The sequence below is a fragment of the Neoarius graeffei genome, chromosome 11 (assembly GCF_027579695.1).
Source record: "Neoarius graeffei isolate fNeoGra1 chromosome 11, fNeoGra1.pri, whole genome shotgun sequence".
Lineage (NCBI taxonomy): Eukaryota > Metazoa > Chordata > Actinopteri > Siluriformes > Ariidae > Neoarius > Neoarius graeffei.
Window position 1 is genome coordinate 27,521,910 of NC_083579.1, and position 27,412 is coordinate 27,549,321.

At 43.8% G+C, this 27,412-nt stretch overlaps 1 protein-coding gene across 2 annotated transcripts in view; it reads left to right on the top strand.

Moving 5' to 3' along the window:
• Positions 1-26,856, top strand: part of clmna (calmin a) — an 85,568-nt gene extending 58,712 nt beyond the window's left edge. Inside the window, exons 2-13 of one of the 2 annotated variants that reach the window (XM_060933696.1) lie at positions 909-970; positions 9,036-9,131; positions 9,356-9,439; positions 9,553-9,645; positions 9,915-10,108; positions 10,202-10,395; positions 10,533-10,615; positions 10,711-12,690; positions 19,374-19,564; positions 19,909-20,002; positions 23,048-23,124; positions 24,273-26,856. In XM_060933696.1, coding sequence (XP_060789679.1) covers positions 909-970; positions 9,036-9,131; positions 9,356-9,439; positions 9,553-9,645; positions 9,915-10,108; positions 10,202-10,395; positions 10,533-10,615; positions 10,711-12,690; positions 19,374-19,564; positions 19,909-20,002; positions 23,048-23,124; positions 24,273-24,453 — 3,329 coding nt within the window. In that variant the 3' untranslated portion in view covers positions 24,454-26,856. The remainder of the gene's footprint in view (positions 1-908; positions 971-9,035; positions 9,132-9,355; positions 9,440-9,552; positions 9,646-9,914; positions 10,109-10,201; positions 10,396-10,532; positions 10,616-10,710; positions 12,691-19,373; positions 19,565-19,908; positions 20,003-23,047; positions 23,125-24,272) is intronic. The other variant, XM_060933697.1, reaches the window with a different exon arrangement.
• The last annotated feature ends 556 nt before the right edge of the window (positions 26,857-27,412 follow it).

Genomic DNA, 27,412 nt, shown 5'->3' on the forward strand with positions numbered 1-27,412 from the left:
GGGCCAGCAACTGTAGTGTGGTAACAGGAACTCTCATCATAGCACCCTGTTGCTGATTGTTTGAACAGCATGTCTCATTGTATTTTGTTCCTTATTTTCCTTGACCTTATAAAAGATTTTGTGAATTTCCATTGGTGCCTTGTGTGTGCGCGCGCATGGCCGTTAGCCTCCCCGCTCGTCCACTCGGTCATTATTTCATCATGTCATTTGCACAACACTTATTGATCTCAGCCAATGGTGCCTCTTTGTGTGTGTTTTTTTTTTAAATAAACTGAATAATGAATGAAGGAAGCTCTGGCTGAAGTGGTGCTCCCATGAGGATGGGTCTGTGGCCTGTTGAGATATTTATTTACATGGTCTGAATGCTAATGAGGAGCCTCTGTAGTCGATGCAGACAAAACTCTAGTATCATCACACACTAAGACGACAATGGAGTGAACAGTGCCAGGCAGACTGTATAATGTGACCCGGTCTGTCTTTGCTTGAAATGTCACATTTCAGTATCAGTTTTATTGATTTTCAGATTGACCCCTGAATGCACAAGGATATGACCTTTGCCCTCAGTGCTGCCTTGACACACTCCCAAGCATGTTGCTTGCGCCAACATGCTAAATGCTACATATTGAAATTCGGTGAAGGGGCAATGTTTTCAGCTTTGTAAAACAATTCCCAGCATTCACACTGAGCACTTTGAGTTTAAAAAATAAAAAATAATTTCTAGTGCATACTAATTATAATTATAGCACAATTAATGAGTACAGTACATCTTGTTTTCTCAATGTTTTTATGATTAATGGGCTTCTGATAAAAGTATCTGGCTGGTCAATCTTTTGTCATGCTATGTGTGATTAGACTTCATGAAAATCGAAGATTTTCTATTTTTATTTATTTATTTATTTATTTTTCAGTTGAGCGAGAAGTTGTTCAGAAGCGGACCTTCACAAGATGGATGAATCTACATCTGGAGAAGGTTTGTGCGAATGTATTTGTTAGCAAGAAATCTAACCCATCCTCATTTTGCAGAGTAAATGCAACCCTTATTGTAAAGATCAACAAGGAAGGAGATTAGATTTGATCAACCAATCATATCAACAATTGACTAAATGGTAGCTTGCTAGCAAACCTGACTCCTGAGTTACATACATATTAAGTGATTTGTTTTTACTGATTATTAGTCAGCTTACTACCAAACAAAATATCTAGGTTTTTAAATTAATTAAATATCAAAATATTTTACCTCACAATAGACAGTTTAAGATCAGATAAGTAATAGCGATGTTGGCTAAGCTAGCTAACTAGCGCTAGTGTAGTGCTGGCTAGCTTGTGGGATTTTTTTTTTTTTTTTAAATCCATTGTATAGCTTAAATCAGTATTTTATTCTCAGCAGTACATTAAGGAGAAAATAAAAAGGGCTAGAGGTGTTTTTCTGATAAAGTTTGTGTTTTTAAAAGCTAAGCTCGACCCTTTTTGTCCCAGGGATGTGGGCCATTTTACTTCTCATGAACGAGCCACGCAGCTACTACTGCAGTGACACATGATAACAGGAAGTGCACGTGTCTTCCCTTTCCATGAATTATAAATGAGTAAAATGGAATTGACATGAATGATGTATTAATTGATTGGTGAAAGTTACATCAACGATGTGCTGCGGTTTTTACTCTTTCTCCTCATTAGATTTTGATTGATCTTGCTCTGGGTCTTTGGGTTTCCCTCCCCTTCATGTTTCCACCACTTTGTCTTTCATTCTTCCTCACACATTTGCATTACACTTTGCTCACTGCGGGTAACCATATGACTTCTTGTTAAAACCCAGCCCCTTTGTCCTCTCTGTCCATCAACTATTGGGCTTCTAGTGTTTCAGACAGCTCGGTGACTCGAAGGCTACCACTCACGGCATGATTCACACTGACGGAAAGCGTCAAGTGATGAGTCCTTTGTTTTGTAGCACAGTGAGTCTCTATTGTATGGCCCAGAGCTTGGCTTTTGAACAGAACGACGACCCACTAATTAACAATCACGTATTTGTCTTCATTATTTTATCTCGACTACCATTCTGCCCACAATTCTGGAAAGTTCCTCTCCGAGCCATGGCTTTGCCATGAATGGCACTATAGGGTGCCACAGTTACCCTTAGCTGGTGCCTTCCAATGAACCGTTGTCCCATCCATGGTGTATTCCCATCTCATGCCTAGTACTCCCAGGATAGGTTCTGCATTCTTGACCAGAATAAAGCGGTTACTAAAGATCAGTTACTGTATTAATGATGCTCTGGAGCACCATACAGCGCTACCTATTTCTCCATTTGTATCCTAATCCTTGGGGGTCCCAAAGATGCAACATGCAAAACTTCAGCTTGCTTGGTCGAAACAATTATTGGCATGTTTTAAAACACCCTTGTGAAAAACTTGCATGAAATTTGGAGATGGTCCGAGGAATGTTCTGATGACTCGGACCAAAACCGGCTCTTGTGTCCACAAGACATGGATGATTTGGTAAAAGTAGTCCTTGCTCTGATATTCCATAAACGTATCTAATTTTTGTCTCCGCCATCATCTGAGCATCCTAATCTTTGGCGTGGTATCTTAAAAATGAGTGGTGGGGGTTTTCTTTGCTTGCTTGCTTGCTTTTCTCAATAATTTCCTTCCTGTTTGAAGTATATTTTAAGGGTATTTCAAGCATAACATTTTGTCCAAAAAAAAAGACTTTTTGGTGGCAGAGACTTCGTCAACACCATTTGGCATCAAGTTCTCCAGTGATTGGGGGGGGGAGTATACCCTCCTCAATTCTGTGTCGGAGTTCAGACCTCAGTACAATTGAGGTGCTGTGGTGGGATCTTAAGAGAACTGTGCATAAACAAATAGAATGACGTAGATGTGTCACAGCCTTATTTTCCACTCCAAAAGAAGAGGATAAGTAAGTAAGTGTTAGGACTAGGACTGTTTTGGCCTCTAGAGGCCGCTGTTATTTCCTTTTCATGTCGTGTTTATTTTGGCCTCTAGAGGCCGCCACTGTTCCTGTGTCTTGTGTTTGTGTTAATTGCCTAATTATCTTCACCTGTGTCCTTAATTAGTTTGTCTATTTATACCCCTGAGTTCAGTCCTCTTGTCACGGAGTCTTTGTGCTGTTATGTTTATCTCCAGTTTCCTTTGTACTGTGTTTTTTGATCTTCTTAGCTTTTGAATTTTTGCACTTTGCTTTTCTTTTGGATTATACTCTTTGGTTTTTTTTTGTCTTTTGTTTTGCCCTGTATATAGTGTATATAGTTTAAATAAACCTTTTGATTCTTTTTCTACTTCCGCCTCACGCCTCTGCATTTGAGTCATCCCCCTGGTGGCCTAGTGGGGGTTTGCTGGATTATCACACCAACGAACCAGGTTCGAATCCCAGCAAAACCCTAACAGAAAGACTCCGTCATGACCGACTCAGCAGAGGCTGCTTCAACTGTCTACCCGGCCAATCTTCAGGGAATTATGGCAGCTTTGACACGCTTCGGAGCGACCATGGACGCTCATGGACGTACGCTCACCAGCCAACGTGAGGCCCTCGCTCGCCACGAGGAACTGCTTCAGCAAATTGGGAAAACCCTGGCACAGCTGACATCTCTGCCTGCATCTCCTGCTCCTGATCCAGTTCCTGCTCCTGATCCAGCTCCCACTCCTGCTCCAGTGCCTCCTGCAATGCTGCCTTCTTCACCTCGCGAACCCAGCCTTCCTGCACCACAGAGGTATGACGGCAAGCACAGTGAGTGCCGAGAGTTCCTTACCCAGTGTCAACTCACCTTTGAGCTTCAGCCTACCACCTACACTACGGATCGCCGCAAGATTGCCTTTGTGATCACCTTATTAGCTGGTAAGGCGCGAGCCTGGGCTACTGCTATCTGGCAAAGACAGGGACCTGAGTGCTTTGATTTCCAGCTGTTTTCTGAAGAGATGCTTCGGGTCTTCGATCAGGCAGACATCAGTACCGACGCAGCCCGAAAGCTCATGTCCATCCGGCAAGGAGGAAGCGTCGCAGATTACGCCATCTCGTTCCGAACACTCGCAGCAGTAAGTGGATGGAACGAGACTGCCCTGGTGTCAGCCTTCCACCATGGTCTGTCTGACCCCATCAAGGACGGTCTGGCCTCTATTGGATGCCCAAGTGACCTCGAAACCCTCATCTCACATGCTATTCGTCTGGACAACAGGATGAGAGAACGCCACCAAGCCTTGAGCCCCCCCAGCCTCCCTACCTCTACCTGGAGACCGTCTACCTCCTTCAGTGACTGTCCAGAACCCATGCAAGTGGGTCGTACTCGCCTCTCCGCATCTGAGAGGGAGCGCAGAAGGAGGGACAAGTGCTGCATCTACTGTGGCAAGCCTGGTCACTTCCGAGCATCATGTCCCGAACTCTTGGGAAAAGGACCGCCCCGTCCAGCCGAGGGAGGGTTGTGACGGGGCCTACCCTCTCTCCCGGACTCCCTGGCCAAGGAATCTACATCCCGGTCTCCATCTCCTGGGGTGAGTCTGTCCACTCTTGTCAAGCTTTGATAGACTCAGGGGCGGCTGGGAACTTTATGGATATTCACTTCGCCCAAAGCATCAATATACCTACTGCACCTCTTGAAGTCCCTCTGTCTGTGTCTGCCCTCGATGGCCAAGCGTTAGGTGATGGAAGAGTCACTCAAGTTACTTCTCCAGTCTTCCTCCAGTCTCAAGGTCACAAGGAAGAAATATCCCTGCACCTGATTCCTTCACCTGAGTTCCCAGTTATTCTAGGCCTTCCTTGGCTTACTCGCCATAACCCTCGCATAGACTGGGTAACAAGCCAGGTTGTGGAATGGGGCCCTGCATGCCATGCCTCTTGTCTGCTCTCTAGCTCTCCTGTGTCTCCTGCCGAGCCCCCTGATCTCACCGAGTTATCTCAAGTTCCCACAGAGTACTGGGATCTCAAGGAGGTATTCAGCAAGAGCAGGGCCGCCGTTCTTCCTCCGCACCGGGCCTACGACTGTGCCATCGACTTGCTCCCTGGGACTACCCCTCCTCGTGGCAGACTGTTTTCACTCTCTCAGCCAGAACGCAAGGCCATGGAGGAATACCTCAAAGATGCCCTGGTCTCTGGGTTTATTCGACCCTCCACTTCACCTGCTGGAGCCGGCTTCTTCTTTGTCGGCAAGAAGGATGGGGGGCTCCGACCATGTATTGATTACAGGGGCCTGAATAAGATCACTGTGCGCAACCGATATCCCCTTCCGCTGATGTCCACAGCTTTCGACCTGCTCCAAGGCGCCACCGTCTTCACCAAGTTGGACCTACGGAACGCATACCACCTCATCCGTATCCGACAGGGAGACGAGTGGAAGACTGCCTTTAACACCCCGTCTGGGCACTACGAATACCAGGTGATGCCCTTCGGACTCACCAACGCACCAGCTGTTTTTCAGGCCCTAATCAACGACGTCTTAAGGGACATGATTAACCTATACGTTTTTGTCTACCTCGACGACATCCTTATCTTTTCCAAGACCGTGCAGGAGCACCGCCACCATGTCCGCCAGGTTCTCCAGAGGCTGCTACAGAACAATCTGTTCGCCAAGGCCCAGAAATGCGAATTTCATGTTCCCGAGGTCTCCTTTCTGGGATTTATTGTACGGACAGGCCAACTCCAAATGGACCCTGCCAAGACCCTGGCCGTCCGGGATTGGCCTACTCCCAAGTCCGTTAAGGAGGTTCAGCGGTTCTTAGGATTCGCTAACTTCTACCGCAAGTTCATCAGGAACTTCAGTTCTGTGGCAGCACCCATGTCAGACCTCACCAAAGGGACAGGTGGATCTTATGGCTGGTCTCCTCAGGCAGAAAAGGCGTTCAAAGACCTCAAGGACCGCTTCTGCACGGCACCCATTCTGGTTCTCCCGGACACCTCCCAACCATTCATCGTGGAGGTGGACGCCTCGGACAGTGGTGTCGGCGCGGTGCTCTCTCAACGTTCGGAAGGAAAGCTGCACCCCTGCGCTTACTTCTCCCACCGCCTGAGTCCTGCTGAGTCCCGGTACGATGTGGGGGATCGAGAACTGCTAGCGGTCAAACTGGCCCTTGAGGAGTGGAGGCACTGGCTGGAGGGAGCACAACATCCATTCCTGGTTTGGACTGACCACAAGAACCTGGAGTACCTCCAGCAAGCCAAGAGACTGAACCCTCGACAGGCTAGGTGGGCCCTGTTTTTCAGTCGGTTTGACTTCACCCTCTCATACCGCCCCGGCTCCAAGAACACCAAACCTGACGCACTGTCCAGACTGTTCTCTGCCACTAACAGGGAGAATGAAGTCGGGCCTATTATCCCTGTGTCCCGGATTGTGGCCCCTGTCCGCTGGGGTATTGAGGAGGCTGTCCGACGAGCCCAACGCCAGGACCCCGGTCCTGGGACGGGGCCACCAGGCCTCTTGTACGTCCCACATCAAGCCCGGGCCAAGGTTCTCCAGTGGGGTCACTCTTCCCCTCTCACCGCCCACCCGGGAGCTCGGAGGACCCTGGACTTCCTGAAAAGACGCTTCTGGTGGCCTAACATGGAGAAGGAAGTAAGGTCATTTGTCCTGTCCTGTGAGGTTTGCACCAGAACCAAGAACCCACGACAGCGTCCCCAGGGTCTCCTGCATCCTCTGACCATTCCCCGGCGTCCCTGGTCCCACGTGGCAGTCGACTTTATCACGGGTCTCCCTGAGTCACAAGGTAACACAGTCATTTTGGTCTTAGTTGACAGATTCTCCAAGGCCTGCCGCTTCATACCACTGTGCAAACTCCCCTCTGCTCTTGAAACTGCGAAACTTTTGTTTAATCATGTCTTCCGAGTCTTTGGTCTTCCACAGGACATCGTCTCAGACCGAGGGCCCCAGTTCTCCTCCCGAGTGTGGCACGGGTTCTGCAAGGTCATCGGAGCCACTGCCAGCCTCTCCTCTGGGTTTCACCCACAGTCCAATGGTCAGACGGAGAGGCTCAACCAGGACCTGGAAACCACCCTGCGAGGCCTGGCTATGGATAACCCGACATCGTGGAGCACCTGGCTGCCATGGGCGGAGTACGCCCACAACACCCTGCAGTCATCGGCCACCAAGCTGTCGCCATTCCAGTGCCAATTCGGGTTCCAGCCACCTCTGTTCCCGGACCAGGAGGAGGACGCGGGGGTGCCCTCGGTCAACCAATATGTGAGACGGTGTCGCAAGACCTGGAGCAAGGTCAGGAAGACCCTCATACAGACCTCCAGAACCAACCAGACTCAGGCCAACCGCCATAGAAGACCTGCACACGCTTTCCGCCCTGGGCAGCGTGTTTGGCTGTCCACTAAGGACCTTCCACTGCGGGTGGAGAACCGCAAGCTTGCTCCTCGCTACATTGGCCCCTTCAAGGTGGTGCGCAGGGTGAACCCTGTCTCCTACCGGCTCCAGTTGCCCCGGACTCTGAGGATCAACCCCACTTTCCATGTTTCCCTGTTACGGCCCGTACTGACGTCTACGTATGCCCCTGCCCCTAGGAACCCCCCACCCCCCCCGCATCTTCCAGGGGCAGACTGTGTTCACTGTGAATCGCCTGCTTGACTCCCGCCGGGTCCGCGGCGGGTTGCAATATCTGGTGGACTGGGAGGGCTATGGTCCTGAGGAGCGCTGCTGGGTTCCTGCTCGGGATGTCCTTGATAAAGAACTATGTCGGGACTTCCATTCGGCCCATCCGGATCGCCCTGGGAACGTCAGGAGACGCTCCTAGAGGGGGGGGTCCTGTTAGGACTAGGACTGTTTTGGCCTCTAGAGGCCGCTGTTATTTCCTTTTCATGTCGTGTTTATTTTGGCCTCTAGAGGCCGCCACTGTTCCTGTGTCTTGTGTTTGTGTTAATTGCCTAATTATCTTCACCTGTGTCCTTAATTAGTTTGTCTATTTATACCCCTGAGTTCAGTCCTCTTGTCACAGAGTCTTTGTGCTGTTATGTTTATCTCCAGTTTCCTTTGTACTGTGTTTTTTGATCTTCTTAGCTTTTGAATTTTTGCACTTTGCTTTTCTTTTGGATTATACTCTTTGGTTTTTTTTTGTCTTTTGTTTTGCCCTGTATATAGTGTATATAGTTTAAATAAACCTTTTGATTCTTTTTCTACTTCCGCCTCACGCCTCTGCATTTGAGTCATCCCCCTGGTGGCCTAGTGGGGGTTTGCTGGATTATCACACCAACGAACCAGGTTCGAATCCCAGCAAAACCCTAACAGTAAGCATAAACAAATGCCATCAACATCAATCTTGTAAAGAAGAGTGGGCCAGAATTTCTCTGAAATGACCTGAGGGATAAACTCCAACAGCAAACATTTGCTTTAAGTTATTGTTGCTAAAGGTGGGTCTCCTGACAGAGTATACTTTTTGTTCCATGACCGTACTTGTTTGTTTTTAGATCATCAGAGAAACTATCAAGGAGGAACACCTGAGGGCTTTTTTTTTTTTTTATGAAATGCGAATCGGCTCTAAATCCAAGTAGACAGAGTTTAATGGCTGGTTTGAGTCCGGAAGTCTGAGAAGTAAGCATTTTGTCTCTGTGCCTCAGGGTGTCAGCATTATGGGCCAGAACTTTATCGTGCAGATTGATTTGACTCTTCTGGCTTGACTGAATGAAGTCAGTGAGCACTACTGGTCCACCAAGTCTCCTATAATGGATCTCTATGGTGTAGTTAGCCAAATCTTAACAAAAAGTTGGTGCTCAGACCCCTAAAGCATCATTACTACTTTTTTTCTGAGATGGAATTGAAAATAATAAAGAAAAGGAGATTTTATATATATATATATATATATATATATATATATATATATATATATATATATATATAAAATAAATAAACAAATTAGCCTATTGTTTGACAAGCTGAAAATGCACTATAATCTGCGTGTTCATTGTTTTTGTGCTTTGTTGCTTGTGAAATGGAGAATTGTGACCATCACGGACGAACGTGTGGATGTTGCGTCATGTAGAAACTATACCGATCAAATTACACTGAACATTGCTGTACATTTGCTCTTCACTTCCTGTAGTGTAATCCTCCACTGATGGTACACGATCTTTTCTGTGACATCCGAGATGGGCGGGTTCTCATGGCCTTGCTGGAGGAGCTGTCAGGATGCAGGCTGGTGAGAATCTTCCGGAATAACAGATTTATTCAGCATGTTTACATGTCTGTTCGTTAGTGGATATAAGAGATGTGCTTAAATGGTTTATTTGATTTGGCTCCAATAAAAATACACACAGTTAGCATCCAAAAAATAAATGCACAAGGCTTTTCTGGAAATATTTGATTCATCTCTATTTATCAGTTGCTTAGAGAATGTATGTTGTGATATTTTTTTTTTTTCAGCTGCATGAATTCAAACCATCCGCACATCGCATTTTCAGGCTTAATAACATAGCCAGGGTATTAGCATTCCTGGAGGAAAGAAATGTAAGTATTGAGTGATATAAGGTCATGAATCGGTAAAAATAAAGCATTCCAAAAACATGTTGAAAACGCTCTGTTGGCATGATTGTGTGCGATAAGTCGCGTATCTGTTCCAGGTAAAGCTGGTCAGCATCGATGCTGCAGATGTCGCTGATGGCAATTCGTCCATTGTGCTTGGGCTTATCTGGAATATCATCCTCTTTTTCCAGGTAAAGATATCATATGTTTGCATCTCTTGACTGACTGACTGACTGACAGATTGTTTTATTTTCTGTGCAGTAAAAAAAAAGATAATGCCAAAAAGAGAGTAGTCTTCCTAAGATGAAAATAATAAAGCCCAAAGGTTTTCCTTAAATCTAAATCTGTCCTCTCTCGTGCTTTTTAATTTAATTTCTGTAATTTATTTAACTTCAGTTATGCTCATGATGGTTTGTGTACATTTCATGCAGTGTTTGAAATATGTATGGCTTTTCCTCAGATAAAAGAGCTTACTGGAAACATAAGGAACCAATTCCCGTCCTCTTCCAGCCTGTCGTCCATCCCAACCAGCTCGGACTCGGACATGTCACAGTCCAGCACGCCGTCAGATGATAAGAAGCCTTCTGTCGTTGCCAGGGATCATGGAAAAGCCATAAAGACACTCTTGCACTGGGTCCAGAGACGTACCAGGAAGTAAGTGTTCCTGAGTATGATGAGGCCTTTCTGAGGAGCAGTCATGAGCTGTGTGTGTTCCAAAACTCACTACTCCTCATGCTGTTTTTGTAGATATGGTGTGGCAGTCCAGGATTTTGGCAAGAGCTGGACAAGTGGTCTGGCTTTTCTTGCTGTCATCAAGTCCATTGACCCCAGTCTAGTGGACATGAGGAGAGCTCTGCTCAGGTCATCCAGGGAGAACATCGAAGAGGCCTTCAGGACGGCACATTACAGCCTGGGCATCCCACGACTTCTGGAGCCTGAAGGTACCATTGCCTTCCTAAATGATTTGCCGTGGTTTTGATTTCTCACTCATACAAGGCTTGCATTGGAAAACTCCTGCAACAGTAAAATCAATTGGGTCAGTGACGGTGGTTTAGTAAAATGAAATGTATCTCTTCAGATGTAACCCTGAATCGTCCTGACGAACAGTCCATAATGACCTACGTGTCCCAGTTTCTGGAGCACTTTCCAGGAATCGAGGAGGTAAGGTCTTGTGAAGTGTCATCCATCAGATTATAAATATAGAGTAACATGTTTAAGATGTGATTTATGTGCTGTCCGATTGCTGTTTCCCGAAGGACGATCCCTCTGATATCCTGGAGAGGAATAAGGTCAGTGCGCGGATGATGGAGCCGCCGGTTAAGAATGGAGTTGAGAGGAAGAGAGAAAAGTCCAGTGTAGTGAAGAAGGACTGGGTTCAGCCTACACCCAAGATCTTTATCTCCTCAGTAGTTAAAGATCAAGAACAAAAACGATCTCCTGTCCCACTCCAAACAGTAGATGACCGACCTTGGGACAGCGAAGACTCCTCAGTGGGTTCGAGCCCCAGTACTACCGAAAATCGGCCTCCGAGTCACCCACTGAGCCTGAACAAGGACGCGTCCTCTCCCTTGAGCTCCCCTCAGCCGTCTCTCAATGACTCGGCTATGGATTTTCCAGAATCATGGGCTGAGACACCTAGTGAGCTTCCACAGTCGTGTAGCAACGACTCTCTGAGAGATTCCACCTCAGCAGGCGATCTGACCTCACTGGGTTCTCCAATGGAATCAGAGAAGGGCCTGCAAGATCAGGTAGATTCAGAGTTGTTCATTGATGAGGGAAACTTCTCGCTCAGCTTAGAGGCTAGATCTGCATTGCTGTCTGAGGAGGAAGATGCTTATAGGTACATTTTAGATCTAAAAGAGGAAGAATGTGCCAGTGATGTGCCTAATAAAGAAGTCATGAAAAACTCAAATACACAGGAAACGTTTCCCGACACAAATCCAGATAAACCGACATCATCTTCTGATGCTTGCAATGGGGACGGTGACTCTGGGTACTATCCAGATCAGAAAGATATCTCCACACCTCAACCAGATGATGACAGCAAGAATTTGCTGTCCCCTGACTCTAATAAACCCATTACTGTTGTTGAAAATGAATCGGAGAACCTTGCTGAAAACTGCAAAGAAAGTCTTGCGTCTTCCAGCACTGAAGACCTCCAGAAGGTCTCTACTGAATCAGATAAAACGAATGTGTTTGAGGATGACCAAGAGTGGCCTGTTGTCCAGTTTGAGAGGATTTCCATTTCAGGCAGTGAAGAGGATGTTGAAGAACTTGGCGCAGAGTTGCATGAAGGGCTTCTTGATGAGGAAATGGAGAGAAACCAGATACCAAGTGTGTTCAGTGGCAGGATGGAGGATGGTGCTGTAGAGGAAGATCACGGTTTTAGAAAGCCTGAAGATATAGATCGGGTGCAGGACAGTCCAAAGCCAGAAGATAAAGCAGATCAGATCAGTATTGAACATGGGCTTCTTCAGATCCCTACAGATAGCAGCCAGCCTGGGGCAACAGATACTGAGGCAGAGATCCAAGAGAAAGAGGAACAGAAGTCTGGCACTGAGGATTCAAGCAAAACTGAGAAAGATTTGACTGAATCCTACCAACAGGTGACGGACAGGCTGGTGCAGACGAACATTCCTGAGGTTGAAGAAGAGAAGCCGAAATCCAGTCCTGTAAACCAGTCCAAGAAAATTGGTGAGAACGTCACCAGTGGTGATTTAAGCCTTGTTCATGAGGACATCGTTGCTCAAAGCAAGGTAGAAGATGAGCTAAATGCAACCCAAAGTCTTCCTGAGACTGAAAGTATTCCTAAAAACGGGACCAATGAAGATGAGTGCATGAAAGAAGACACCTCATCCAGTCTGCAAAATATCAGTATTTATAAAGCTACAGAAGATGCACTGACTGAGAGCAACACATCTATGTCAGTATCTGCGACCTCTCCGAGTATCACCCTTGTATCTGACATCCCCATACCTGAGGCCTTGGACGAGCCAAATCCTGGTGCTCCATCCTGTGAAGATGAGCAATCCTTCAAGCCTCCGACACCCAGCATAATAGACCAGCCATATGAGAATGCGAATGAAGGACAGGCCACTTGGGAGGAGACCAAGATTCTGGATCCAGAGCGGGCAGAGAGGTACCGTGCAGAGCTTCGGCTGTCGCTCAGCGTGACTCCTCTGCAGCCTGCACCCTCGCAACCTGTGCTTACTGACTCTGACAGTGCGCAGGAAAAGGTGATTACCGTACGTAATTAGGGTCATATAACGAGGACAGGCAGGATATTGTGAATACACACTGGATTATCAGGAAATAATAGGAGTGATAATGACTCATGTTTATGGAAGGCTGTAACCTCGCTGGATACGGTTCATTGCATTACCTGATTTTAAGCTACAGTCGTAATATCTCACTGGACCTAGGAGGATATTTTGAAGTTTTCTCAGCCTGGAGGAAATTGTATCACTTTTCACTGCATGGCTCGTGATTTTTTTTTTTTTTTTTTTTTTTGACGCGCTCACCTACACACGCGCACACACACTGATTAATATAGCTGAGCTGAGGAGATTAAAGTATTTCTAGCAGGAACGCTTTCTCAGTAAATGGCTCAGGCTTTTACATTTTGGATGACTTTCCCTCTCAGTATCAGAATCCTCCACTTATTCAGATCCTCATCAGTGCTTTCGAATGAAACTTGAGAGGTGGTTTATAATATGATCAAGTACAGTAGGGTTACAAAATCCGAGTTCACTACCAAGAACGTTTGGGGGGGGGACTTTTATCCAGCTAAACATTTTGTTTAATTCATCATCTGGTCAAGCTGTATGATTTAATCATATATAATTTGGCTGTGATGGTTTTTTGTTAGATTCTGATTGGGCAGAAGGTGTTGATTAATTTTCTCTAACATCAGCTCTGATGGTAGTTTCAACTGCAATACAAAATACAGGTTTATATTTATACGCTTGTTTTATGTTCTCACTTCCATATTAACAACACACACAGGGACTCGGATACAGATGAAGAAATGTGTAATATTTAAGTTATTCCACAAAATCGAGTTGTACATGAGCTGATGCTCTGCTCATGTACGACGAGAGTGAGTGGAATATCTGTTTTATTCTAGCCACGTTCACTGGATTTTGAGAAACGGAACATTTTTACCTCACCTGGGACGGAGTCCATCAGGGGGCGAAGTATTGTTTTCGGTGGGGTTTCTTTTTTTTTTTGTTAGCAACATTGCGGGAAAATGGCTGGACCAATCTTCATGAAACTTTCAGGACAGATGGGCATTGGTCTCAAAAAGAACCTCCCAACATTTTAAGGGCCATCCGGTCAAGGTCACCAAAAAGGTCAAAATCGTTTTTGGTGCAAATGGTGTCCCAATGTCCCGAATGTGTCCCAAATCACTCCCTACTCACTACATAGTGGACTGTATAGTCAGAGCGCCATTTTGTAGTGCTGTCCAAATGTATAGTGAGCATTATAACACCCTATATAGTATAGTATATAGTGAGTAGGGCAGAATAAACGAGTGAGTGATTTAGGACACAGTGTTTGTAACCAATCAGCACTTATCCTGATCAAGTTCGATTACCCGTTCTATTTCTTGATCATCTTCGGAACTAATCAGAACTAGAAACAAAATAAGAGAAACCTCGTTATAACTTCGTAGTATCAGAAAATAATCAGCAGATAAGAAGATAAACTAAATTCACCTCGTGGTTCGCCAAAGCTACGGATTCGATATCAAGTAAGTGCTGTCTATTTGTAAGAAAATTTACCTTTTGGTTATCATTAGCTTTTGTTTGGTCCTACTGAAAAGTCAAATAAGTTTTGTAAGGGGTTTATCTTTTTGGCAGATATTTAGTCTTTACACTTATGAAACAAAATGTTCTCATTAGTATTAGTGACCTTGAAAGAACAGAGACCACACTTGTGAGATTGAATCAGTTGTTGTAACACTAAAATAAGTGCTACTGGGCGAGGTTTGTTTTGCCTGGCAAGACTTGTGATTTTTATTTTTGCAAATTCAATAAATAAAAACTTTATACAAAATGTCCAACAAAATCATTTCTGCTGAGGCGGACTTCTTAAAAACCTATTGATGGCTGCACAAATTGACTTTTTGTTTTTTTGTAGAAAGTGCCATCTTGCTGTCGTGCCGAAGTATAGAATAGCTTTAGACATTTATTATTATCCCCTGCCACAAAGTGCGCAGGGGGATATAGGAATGGAGCCCGTCTGTCCGTCCGTTTCAACCTGGACAAGCTTTCTCAGAAACTACATAAGGTACATCAATGAAGCATTGTGTGCTCATATTACTATTCATGATCTAAGTTGAGTTTGAAAATCATTTATGATGATTATTTTCAGAGTTATGGCCCTTGATTTTTGTTATTGGACTTTGTACAAGTAGACTCAATCTGGACAAGTTTTCTCAGAAACTACATAAGCTGCATCAATGAAACTTTGCGTGCTCATACTACTGAAAAAAGCTGGGCAGCGTTTTATGAAGGTGTCATAGCAATTACGACATCATAAGTCAGTATTAAAGCAATAGGCTTATAAAGGCGTAAGTGTTAAGAGGTCTTCGTAAAATGCTCGTAGCGGGGGATAGTGATGACCATGTCTTCTTGTTTAATTCTTTCTAGGACGTTTCAGTTCTGTAATTTTCAAACTTCTTTGAGCTTTTGAACCAGTCTAAAAAAATTCAACAAATTTTAATGCTAAAAGATGAAGAACGTAAACAAACTGGCGAAATGAATGTAGCCATTTGTGAAAAATGCAATCATAATTCTTGAAAAATAAACAAAAAATATGTTCTTACCATCAAATACTTTTATTACTTTTTTGGGGGGGGGGGGGGTCCTTATTTATTTATTTATTTATTTATTTATTTAGACCCAAAGGGGGATTGTGTCGTGGCCATTTCCATCCGATGGTCCATCCGTCCGTCCCGGGAAGGGTGCTCAACTTCTGAAATCAACTCCTCTCACAATTTTTGGAGGAATTTCACAAAACTTGGCAAGAGGCATTATGTCAGTAATACGCATATTGTAATTTCATTAAATTTGGTCACATTTTACCAGAGTCGTGGCCCTTGATTAACAATCTTGTACTTTCACAATTTCATGAAGGTGTGCTTGCCTTCTGACATCAACTCCTCTCACAATTTTTGGACGAATTTCTTGAAGCTTGGCAGGAGGCCTTGTTATATGACGGTAATACGCATATTGTGATTTAATTTTGTTTGTGAAAATTTTCCCAGAGTTTTGACCCTTGATTAAATAACTTGTACTTTTGACAATTTCATGAGGGTGTACAGGTCTGTGAAGATTCTCAGTCATCCAGGTCATAGTAAACTGTGGGTGGTAAAAGAGAGCAACTGGACTTGCTTGAAGATTCTTTTTTTTTGGGGGCTTTTTGCACCTTTATTGGATAGGACAGTGTAGAGACAGAAAATGAGCGGGAGAGAGAGACGGGGAGGGATCGGGAAATTACCTCGGGCCGGAATCGAACCTGGGTCCCCGGATTTATAGTATGGCGCCTTATCCACCTGAGCCACGATGCCCCCTTGCTTGAAGATTCTTGAAGACGTTTCACCTCTCATCCGAAAGGCTTCTTCAGTTCTGTCTGACTAATAGGGAGTATCAGGTATTTATCCTCTCATGGATGAAAAGCAATCCTAAGGTGTCATTGAGTCATCCTGTTGGTGTGGGTCACTGGGGGCTGGGTGTGAACAGCCTAGAGAGTCGCTGGGGTGATCAATGGGTTGTTGGTTCTCTCTGTCCTCCTGTGAGTCACTCAGTACGTTTACATGCACATCCAAATCGAGTTGCTGTCGGTAATCGAGCAAAGGGTCCCAGCAGGGGTGCCAGAGAAATCCAATCCTACATGCATACAAGGAAATCGAGCTATTGTGTGAGGTACATTGTGCACCCGAGCCACAGGTGGCGCTACACACCCCATCGTGTTGGTACACTTCCGGTTGTCGTCATGAAGAAGAGCTATTCAAGAGTGTAAACAAAGTTATTAGTTCCGTGTTCTCCATTGCGCGTTTTTCTCCCGTCCATGAATTTTAATATATTCAACTCCTTAAGCTGAATGAGCATGAACTCTGTCTCCTCATTGCTCCAGAAGTGCACATTTCTGCTCGCCATTTTCTCTTCTTCGTTTGTTCCTCCTGACCTCTACTGCTGCTCGCTACTACTGTTGTCATGCCGACCGAGGCTGTCGTGTTTCCCGCTTGTGGTCTCGTCACTTCCGGAAGGGGCAGTGCTGAAGTAAGTAGCTCGACTACGTAGCTCGATAGGGTTTACATGCACTAAGTAGCTCGGCAAAAATCGCATAATCTAGGTCGTGTAGCTCGATTACAAGAAATCAAGTTCGGTTCAATTTCAGCCTAGCTAAGGTGTTTCCATGGCATTTAGAACTTCGATTTCAGTCGAGCAATGGCAGAAATTTGATTTTCTCTATGTGCATGTAAACGCACTGACTGAAAACAGCTGGGTTTTGGTGTGCATTCAGTTGTCTGGGAAGTGTGCCAAGGACTGCATTGTAGGTGGCTGATTTAAATGATGTCTTAGACCACCACCTCTGTTCAGTGATGGCCATTCCAGGTTGACAGAATGGCTTCTTTAACTCCTCGCTCATACCAATGATCCTCTCTGGCTAAAATGCGTACGTTGCAATCCTGAAATGAGTGTCCTTTATTGTTAAGATGAAGATAGACTGCAGAGTCCTGGCCTGAGGAACTGGCTCTCCTGTGTTGAGCCATGCACCTGTGAAGCGGTTGTTTTGTTTCCCCGATATGAGTCCGTGCATTCACTGCACTGAATTGCATACACTACGTTGTCCTGTTTGTGTCTGGCTATTCTGTCCTTAGGGTGGACCAGGTTCTGCTTTAGGGTGTTGCTGGGTCTGAAACGTACAGGAATGCTGTGTTTTTGTAGAAGATCCTCCTGAGTTTCTCAGATAGACCAGAAATGAAAGGAATGACAACGTTCTTGCATTTGTTCCTGTTATCCTCTTTGTCCATCATGTTCCTTTTTCTGCTCTTGAAGAAAGCCCAGTTGGGATACCCGAAGTGCTTTCTTGATGTGATTTTGCTTCTTCTCTTTTCCCTCTACCATTGTAGGAATGTTCTGAGCCCTGTGTTGCAAGGTCCTAATGACCCCCAATTTGTGTTCCAGTGGGTGGTGTGAGTCGAAGAGTAGGTACTGGTCTGTGTGTGTGGGTTTCCGGTAGACCTCGATGCTAAGGCTTCTGTCTTGTCTAATGTGTACATCACAATCCAAGAAGGCTAGATTATTCCCACTGACGTCCTCCCGAGTGAAATTGATGTTGATATCCACTGCATTGATGTGCTTAGAGAAGGCTTCCACCTCATGGGTTTTGATTTTAACCCAGGTGTCATCCACATATCTGAACCAGTGGCTGGGAGCAACTCCTGAAAAAGTGGTCAAAGCTTTATGTTCCACTTCCTCCATGTATAGATTGGCCACAATAGGGGACACCGGTGAGCCCATGGTGCATCCATGCTTCTGTCTGTAGAAACTTTCATTAAACTGGAAATAGGGGGTGGTCAGGTAGAGGTCAAGCAGGGTGCAAATCTGGTCTGTGGTGAGGTTCGTTCTATCCAGTAAGGTGCTGTCTTGAAGGAGTCGTTTTCTAACAGATTTGACTGCTTCTGTGGTGACCCTGTGGTGCGGGGTCACGGGGCAAGCTGGAGCCTATCTCAGCTGACCATGGGCGAGAGGCAGGGTACACCCTGGACAAGTCGCTAGCTCATCGCAGGGCTGACACACACACACACACACACAGAGACACAAACAACCATTCACACTTGCGGTCAATTTAGAGCCACCGGTTAACCTAACCTGCATACCTTTGGACTGTGGGAGGAAACCCACGCAGACAACATGCAAACTCCACACAGAAAGGCCCTTGTTAGCCGCTGGGTTTGAACCCAGAACCTTCTTGCTGTGAGGCAACAGTGCTGACCACTACACCACCGTGCCGCCTTATCCTAGTAGTAGAGTCACCAATTGCTCATTTGCATGCGATTGCGCCTATTCAGTGAATGTGGATAGAATGATATGGTGAGATGTTTATGTAGCATTTATGGAAGGAGTCTCCAGTGTCCGTGCTAAAGCGAAGTCTTCGTTACACTTTATGATTTCTGGGTAACACTACAAGCTTTGGGGGGGGGGGAGAATAAATAAATAATAAATGAAAAATTGTTTGCAGTGATGTCGGATATAAAACACTCCGATATGTTGTTAATGGAAAATAATGGTGTCACAGTGCCATGATTATTTTCTGACAACAGCATGCCCCAAAGGTGTTTTATTCTTTACTTTTTGATTCTGCTGCATTTAAATCAAAACCTCTCCATTTGTTTATGCTAGCATTTTTTTAATTTTTTTTTATAAATATACATTCTAGAGACCAGATTTACATTCTCAGATTTATACATGAGAAAGATTAAAGGGTTGTAATGTCCAAACTTCAGTAACAACTCGTACAAAGCTAGAATAGATTTAAAATATCCTGTTCATGCTCTTATTTGTTGGATTTCTTTAATCGCAACACCACATATCTAATTAAAATTTGTGTAATCACTGTAAAAGTATGAGCCTAGATTAATCATTTAATAAAAGCACATTATTTTTGGACTAATATCAAATTCTATTCATTTTCATAACTGGAGAAATCTAAACAGCTCCTGGTAGCAAACTCGGACTTTTAAACCCTACTGTGGAGTGAGATTTAGTTTAATCACAGCCTGGCAGGTAAACCGTGTACTGTATATGTACAGTATGTAACCATCCCAAAGCTTTGTCTTCCTTTTGTACATTTTTATTTATTTTTTTAATGTATGTGGAAATAATTTATTGGTTTGAACTATTTGTAGGTTGATGGGATTGTGGAGTCTCCGGGACAGAGTCCGTTTGGGCTTTGGGTTGCACACCCAGGAGAATGGGGTCTGGTGGAGACGGACCTGGATGCAGAGATCGAGCGCAATAACCGAGAAGAACAGAAAAAGAGAGAGGAACAAGAGAACAAAGATGCCACCATTGCCAGAGAAAACACGGACACACTGAGGTACTGTGCTATTATTAGAGCCATGGCCTAGTATTAAAAACCCACCTGCTTCTTTTTTTTTTTTTCTTCTGAAGGATGTAACCTCGCATGAATGCCCTGCAAATCTAACTCCAAATGACCTTAAATGTACTTAATGATGTTGACTTTGAAATGTGGCTAAACCTGAAGATTTCCTTTTTAGATAAACAACTTTGGTCTTCCTGGTTCCCTTAGGTCTTGACACATTGGTGTTGAAATGGGCTTTTTGTTCCATTAAACTGTGATACTCTAGTCGATGAATGCAATGATCACCAGGTCATGGGAAAGGTGTGTGGTCTTTTTTTTTTTTTTAATTGTTCAAACAGGGAAGAAGCTGCTGCTGAGCAAAGCACTGAAGATGAAAACCAGCCGTCGGCAGTTTTGAGTGGACCAGAGGTGGTGGATGTGAAGGAAGTGAAGGTTTGGACTGTAATTAATCAAAAGCTACCTTGTACAGTGGATATAAAAAGTGTACACACCCTGTTAAAATGAGACCACGATAAATAATTTCAAAACTTTTCCCACCTTTAATGTGACCTATAACCTGTACAGTTCAATTGAAAAACAAACAAATCTGTTATGGGGAGAAACATTAAAAAAAAAGTACAATAAGCTGGTTGCATAAGTGTGCACACCCTTAAACTAATACTTTGTTGAAGCACCTTTTGATTTAATTACAGCATTCAGTCTTTTTGGGTTCACACCTACCATCAATTAAAATGACTCTGATTAACCCCAAATAAAGTTCAGACATTTACTCAGTTGCATCCTCCAGCAAAAGCCAGGGTTCACAGAGAGCTTACAAAGCATTAAAGGGATCTCATTGTTGAAAGGTATCAGTCAGGAGAAGGGTACAGAAAAAATTCCACGGCATTAGATATACCATGGAGCACAGTGAAGACCATCATCAAGAAGTGGAGAAAATATGGGACAATAGTGGCATTACTGAGAACTGAACATCCCTCCAAAATTGATGAAAAGACAAGGAAAACTGGTCAGGGAGGCTGCCAAGAGGCCTACAGCAACACTGAAGGAGCTGCAGGAATTTCTGGCAAGTACTGTTTGTGTACTACATGTGACAACAATCTCCTGTATTCTCCATATGTCCGGACTAATGAGGTAGGGTCAAAGAAAAACATCCAGGCCTGGCTAAATTTCGCAAAAAAAAATACATCAACTCTCCCAAAAGCATGTGGGAAAATGTGTTATGGTCTGATGAAACCAAGGTTGAACTTTTTGGCCACAATTCCAAAAGGCATGTTTGGCACAAAAACAACACTGCATATCACCAAAAGAACACCATACCCATGGTGAAGCATGGTGGTGGCAGCATCATGTTTGGGGGTTGTTTTTCTTCAGCTGGAACAAGGGCTTTAGTCAAGTCAAAATCCTTCCTGCATCATTCATGGCGCATTTGGTGGTGCCGATCTCCGTTTCGTAGCCCTCGGCCCCTCGCTTATATTACATAGCTAGGGTTACAGTGGGGGGCCTAGTCCTCTGGTAACCGTGAGAGTTTGACTCCCCACTCGTATCTGTATTGCAGCGTGCCTTGCCAGATGGCACCATTTTTATGATGGTCTTTGGTATGACCTGACCCATGAGTAGAACTCGCGATCTCCAGATCGAGAGGCGGACACACTAACCACTAGGCTACTCACCGGCTTTAGTCAAGGTGGAGGGAATTATGAACAGTTCTAAATACCAGGCCCAAAACCTTCCGGTGTCTGCTAGAAGGATGAAGAGGAATTTCATCTTTCAGCATGATAATGACCTCAAGCGTACATCAAAATCAACAAAAGAATGGCTTCACCAGAAGAAAATTCAAGTTTTGGAATGGCCCAGACCTAAATCCAATTGAAAATCTGTGGGGTGACCTGAAGAGGGCTGTGCACAAGAGATGCCCTTGCAATCTGACAGATTAGGAGCGCTTTTGCAAGGAAGAGTGGGCAAATATTGCCAAGTCTAGATGTGGCAGGCTGATCGACTCCGACCCAAAAAGACTGAATGCTGTAATTAAATCAAAAGGTGCTTCAAGAAAGTATTAGTTTAAGGGTGTGCACACTTATGCAACCAGCTTATTGTATTTTTTTTGTTTTTCCCCCTAACAGATTTGTTTTTCAATTGAACTGTACAGGTGATGGGTCACATTAAAGGTGGGAAAGGTTTAGAAATTATTTATCGTGGTCTCATTTTTTTAACATCAGAAAAGCCCATCATTTTAATGGGGTGTGTACACTTTTTATATCCACTGTAGCTGTAGAAATGAAGTATCTATCTCGGATGGATGGATGGATACAGATCATATAGGTCATTTTATAAGTGTATAATTACTGAAATTATGGAGCTACAGTCAGTAATTATATTCTTAAGTTATGGAACTGATAAAATGGCAGCTCAAAGAATCTGATCCTACAGAGGCTCTCTATGGGTGTTTTCACTTTTACACTGTTTAGTCCATATTAATGGAGTCTTGGTATGTTTGCTCCCCTCCGTGTGGTTCCGTAGGTAGGTGAGAGCACAGCATTCACACTCCGGTGTACACCAAGGTGGTTTTGGTCTGCTTCCAATTGAACTCTAGTGTGGTTTGATTCAGAGTCGAATCACTTTCTCACTGCAATCATGCAGTCAGAATGATGTGATGCGTACATACAGTATATAACTAATTTATTCTATCCACATTCACTGGATATAAGCACTCGTAGCCTAGTAGTAGAGTAGCCAATCAGCTCATATACTGTGAGTAGAGAAAAACAAAATGGCGGATCACGTAAAGTCAGATACATCACTTTATCAAGTATTTAAAAGAAACAGAAATGGCTAAAAGAATATAGGGTCCCCCAATATCTCCTGTTCCACACTCCAGCCCAGTTGGTGGCGGTAACGCACCTTTAAGTTGGTTTGCCAACCACCAAAAAACCCTAAAGAAGAAGAAAACCACAAAAAAGCAACAAAATATGGAATGAAAAGTATTTGATGGTAAGAACATGTCTTTTTTTATTTTTCAAGAATTATTATTATAGCATTTTTCTCAAATTGCTACTGTCACTTCGCCAGTTTGTTTACATTCTAAGCGGAAATTATTTTGCTGGACATTTTGTACCAAGTTTTTATTTATCGACTTCATTAACCCAAATTTTCAGAACACATGGCAGTCCTGTTTTGTTGCTCTCATCGACAAAAAATGCTGTAACGCACAGCGTGCTTGGTTTACTTCCTGCAGTCAAGTTGACTCGGAGTTGATTCACATTCAGACTGCGATTGAGTTCATATAGAAATGGACTGAGACCACATTGCTCAGGCGCTCTCGGACCGGTTGTTTTGGTCCACGCCCGAGTATGATTGATGTGTTCTCGCCTTCCTAAAGAACCACACCAAGTCAGAAAACACACCAAGGTTTGATTCAAACAGATTAAATGCTGACTAAGGCTCTTCGCATCCCTAATGATTTATCCTATTGTGAATCAGTCTCTTGTCTTTCAGCAACCCAGAGAAAACGGTGAAACGCCTGCTGCCACCATCACAGCAAATCATACAGATGAAAGGTACTAAACATCCATCGTGTGTATGTGTCATTTCTCATGTAGTGTCTGCAGAAATCTGAATGCCCAACCCTAAACCATTACTCCACCCAGTGCAGTCAAAATCGATGCAAAATAGCTCCCACACTGAGCAGCTGTTTCAGACAGCTGAGTGAAGCTCGAGGCGTTTCTCTAAAGCCACCTGTCTGAGCAGGTCTGTTCCTGTTCCAGGAGTCGCACCAGTTACACTGTCCTCATTCTCAGACTAATGGGGTGTGAAAGAGATTATATCTCACACCCCTACACAACTTTCTTAGTTTCTTTAACTGAATAATAATGTTGTTGTTGTTGTTGTTGTTGTTATTATTATTATTATTATTATTAAGAGTAAGGCATTTAAGTGAGCCTCTTACTAAGACTGATAAACAGAGTCAACGCCGCCTTTACTGGGATTGACACAAACCACGTGTCCTGTACTGGGACTGATGGGCACAGAGAGGAGAGACCACACCCCCTACACCGAGACAAATTAGCACTGAGGCCACGCCTCCTCAATTTTCATTGACCTACAGAGGCACCATGATGCTTTTATTTTTATTTTTTTTATACCGTCACTGATGTACAGACAGGCCGTGCCTCCTTTACTGTCACTGATGCACAGAGGCCACGCCTCCTTCACTGTAACTGATGTGCAGAGGCCACGCCTGCTTCAGTCATTGACGTACAGAGGCCACGCCTCCTTCACTGTCACTGACGTACAGAGGCCACGCCTCCTTTACTGTAACTGATGTGCAGAGACCACGCCTGCTTCAGTCATTGATGTAGAGACCACGCCTCCTTTACTGTAACTGACGTGCAGAGGCCATGCCTCCTTCAGGCATTGATGTACAGAGGCCACGCCTCCTTTACTGTCACTGATGTAGAGGCCACACCTCCTTCACTGCTTCTGATGTACAGAGGCCACACCTCCTTCAGTCATTGACGTACTGAGAGGCCACGCCTCCGTCACTGCCACTGATGTACCGAGAGGCCACGCCTCCGTCACTGCCACTGATTTGTGCAGTGGCCACACCTCCTTCATTGAGATTTAAATACACAATGACCATGTCACCTTTTGATTATCCTAAACCTGGTATAGTGTGTGTAACTTTATGTTCTGTCTGAATTTGCAGGTGTGTGATGTGTAATAAGAAGGTGTGCAGTCCTGCACGGAGTCCACAGCATGCAAATCGCCCAGAGCTCTCCGAAATGGACTTCCTGCTGCTCATGTGGCTCCTCCTCTACTGCCTGTTCGTCCTGCCTCACATGGACATACGGACGATTTCCCGCTTCCTGCTCAACCTGGACGAATAAAACCATGGGATCAGATTAACTCTCACAGGATTAATTAATGCAGGATCCCGCTCGCTTTCTTCCACAGCTCACATATGGTGGAATGAACATTCCAGGAGAACTGACAGTACATTGCCATATCTGTACATTATAAATCCTCGTGCGCACGCATGGACGAATCGAAGGGGGTGTTTACTGTTGTGGGTTTTTTGCATTGGCTGCCAGGTTGCCAGGTTTACAGCTGTTCTCTAGCCTACACACTGCATCTTTTGGACATGAATGCTTTAACAAGTTAACAAGAAGATTAATATTATCAATAATAAATGATCATTTTTGCAGTTTTGGCATTTGGTATGGTAATGCTTATGATGTCTGACATTTCGACTGTGTGCTTATTTTGAGCTTGCATCTGAATTGCCATCGCCAGTAAGGCGTTATTTGATATACCACCTGCATTCAGGCTTTTGTTCCCTTTATTTTGTGCGATCTGAGATCAAATCTGGCCCTGGATGAGAACTCTTCCAAATGAGACGTATTTTGGAATGAAGTTGAAGGAAATCCTCTGAATTTTATTGACCCGAATAATTAATCGAGTAATGATGGACAGAACTGTCGCTCCAGTGCTGAAATGTAAAATTGTGGTTATAAAAAATGCCATGATTGTGATTTCTAATGTTATGTTCCTGATGTAAGGCTGGATTTTAATTTAACCACCATGATTTTATTGGATTTTTAAAATGTTATTGATTTTTAATATTCTTTTTAAAAGTCATTGCATTTTCATTGAGGATTACAGAAAACGAGAATCGAGTCTTTTCAAGGCAAATCCACCCTGAATAACGTTCATATCAATATTTATAATCAGCAGTACAAACTTAAGTCGTGTCTGCGTTTTGTTCACATCCATTTCTTTCCTCAGCTTTGCTTTACAGGCTGTTCGACTCCTTGTGCCAGTGGAGTTTAGTCCTTGCTTCATATCTGCATAAAGACCTTGATTTGATGCAGCGGTGCTTTACTGGTTTAGTCTCTACAACTCTCTCATCTGAACGCTATTCAAACTCAAACGGGTCAGCGTCCAAACCTTCAACTTTCACAAATAATCCCTGGTATCAGCACCATTGCATCACACTCTATCGCTAAATATCCAAGATGAGTTTGTGTGTCGTGCAGCTGCATTGCATTCTGGGATTTTAAGTCTCCATTAATTCTATGTTGGATTTCTTATTAATTAAGATGATGTGTATAAAATGCTGAGTGAAAAAAGAAGCTCTGACAGAGGTTTTTTTTTTTTTAGATTTGAGATCGCTGTTATAACTGCATTCAAAATGTGTCTGTGACCTCAGAATGGTACAAAATAATGAAAAATGCAACACCAGGTGACAAACTGGCACCGGAATCACAAATATTTCAATATGAACATTTAATAAGCTTCAGGATAGAGTTTTTCTTTAAAATTATGAGTTATGATCGAACACGATGAAATGTCATATCTGATTCAGGTTTTCAGATTATATTTAACACTAATAATAATAATAATATCTTTAATAGCAACACGTGCCTAAATGTTTTTTTTTTCCTGTAAAATAAGAATATCCTGAGTGGTCCTCTTAAATACAGCCGAAATAAATTTCAGTTAAAATGCACTTTTTCCAGAATCCATGACTTCTAAACTCTTTGCGAATAAATTTCGACGGTGTCTCACTGCACTTTCCAGAACACAAAACACAAAGCGCCGCCAAAAAGAGCCACCAAAGATTTAGTTCGACACTAAAGTAAGTCCCATTGCTCGGAGGGGCCGATGAAAGCTGGATTTCACTATTCTTTTAATAATGAAGTATTTCTAAAGCGACAGACGGAGCTGTCGTTGGATATTTGTGTGTATAATTATTTTATAGCAGATAAATCAGTCCTGTCTATACTGCTCAGTTTGACCCGTTGCTTTGGGTGTGACTGATGGCTTAGAAATATTCGATTATTTTAGTGAGGTCTATATGTATTTGGTATTATATAAGCCATTTCAAAGGAAGTGCTTTTTTTTTTTTTTTTTTCTTGTTGACACATTGTTTTTGTTAATTTTCCTTTAAATGATGTGTAGATAATCATTTCCTTAATGCTGTACGTCCAAACACTGATGAAGTTCAGTTGGACAGATTTGTATCACTTACAGAACACCAATTGCAAAGCTGTGTGCGCGCGCACGCGTGTGCGGGGCGTTGAAGTTGCTGAAATACTGTACGTCTTCTATCCTTGACATGTCCAGCAGTCGCAAAAGGCCCACTTCTCCAATCTCTGCATGAGAATTTTGTAGTTGTGGGACACGTTTTAAGTTTTGTAAAGCTATCTATCTGGTAAATCAGTACTTCTTTTGTATTGAAGATCATTGTGCAAATAAATAATAAATAAATGAATAGCCTCTTAAAACAATCGTCTCCTACTTTTTTTTTTCTTTTTTTCCCCCCAATGAGTGATGTATAAGTAGCCTGACAGCTCCATGAACTTAGTTTTATGTGGAGTTTTGCATGCATTGTGTGTCCATGTAGATTTCCTTGGAGTTCTCCGGTTTCCTCCACCTTCCCAAAAACATGCCCAGTGGGTGTATTGATCATCCTAACCTGCCACTAAGTGGGAATGTGAATGCGCTCACATGGTGACCAACAACAGAGCAACGTCCCATCTCCCAACCTGCTCCTGGTTTTTCCGAGATATTCTCCACATCCACAACAACCCTGACCAGGATGCATAAACAAAGAATATACAAGTGAGACGGAATCTAATCGTGGCACAGGGCTGAAGAGTTCATAACCATTCGGTAGAGTTTATAAAGCCCCAGTTTAGACTCTGTTATACTCCAGGAAGGGCTGAATCCCTCTCACTCATATAGGAGATAAAGCAGTGGTGGAAATTCCTGTTCACCATTAAGTTCAAGATTATTGTATTTATTATTCAGTCCAGGAATAAAAATGTTTCATGGCGCCAATAA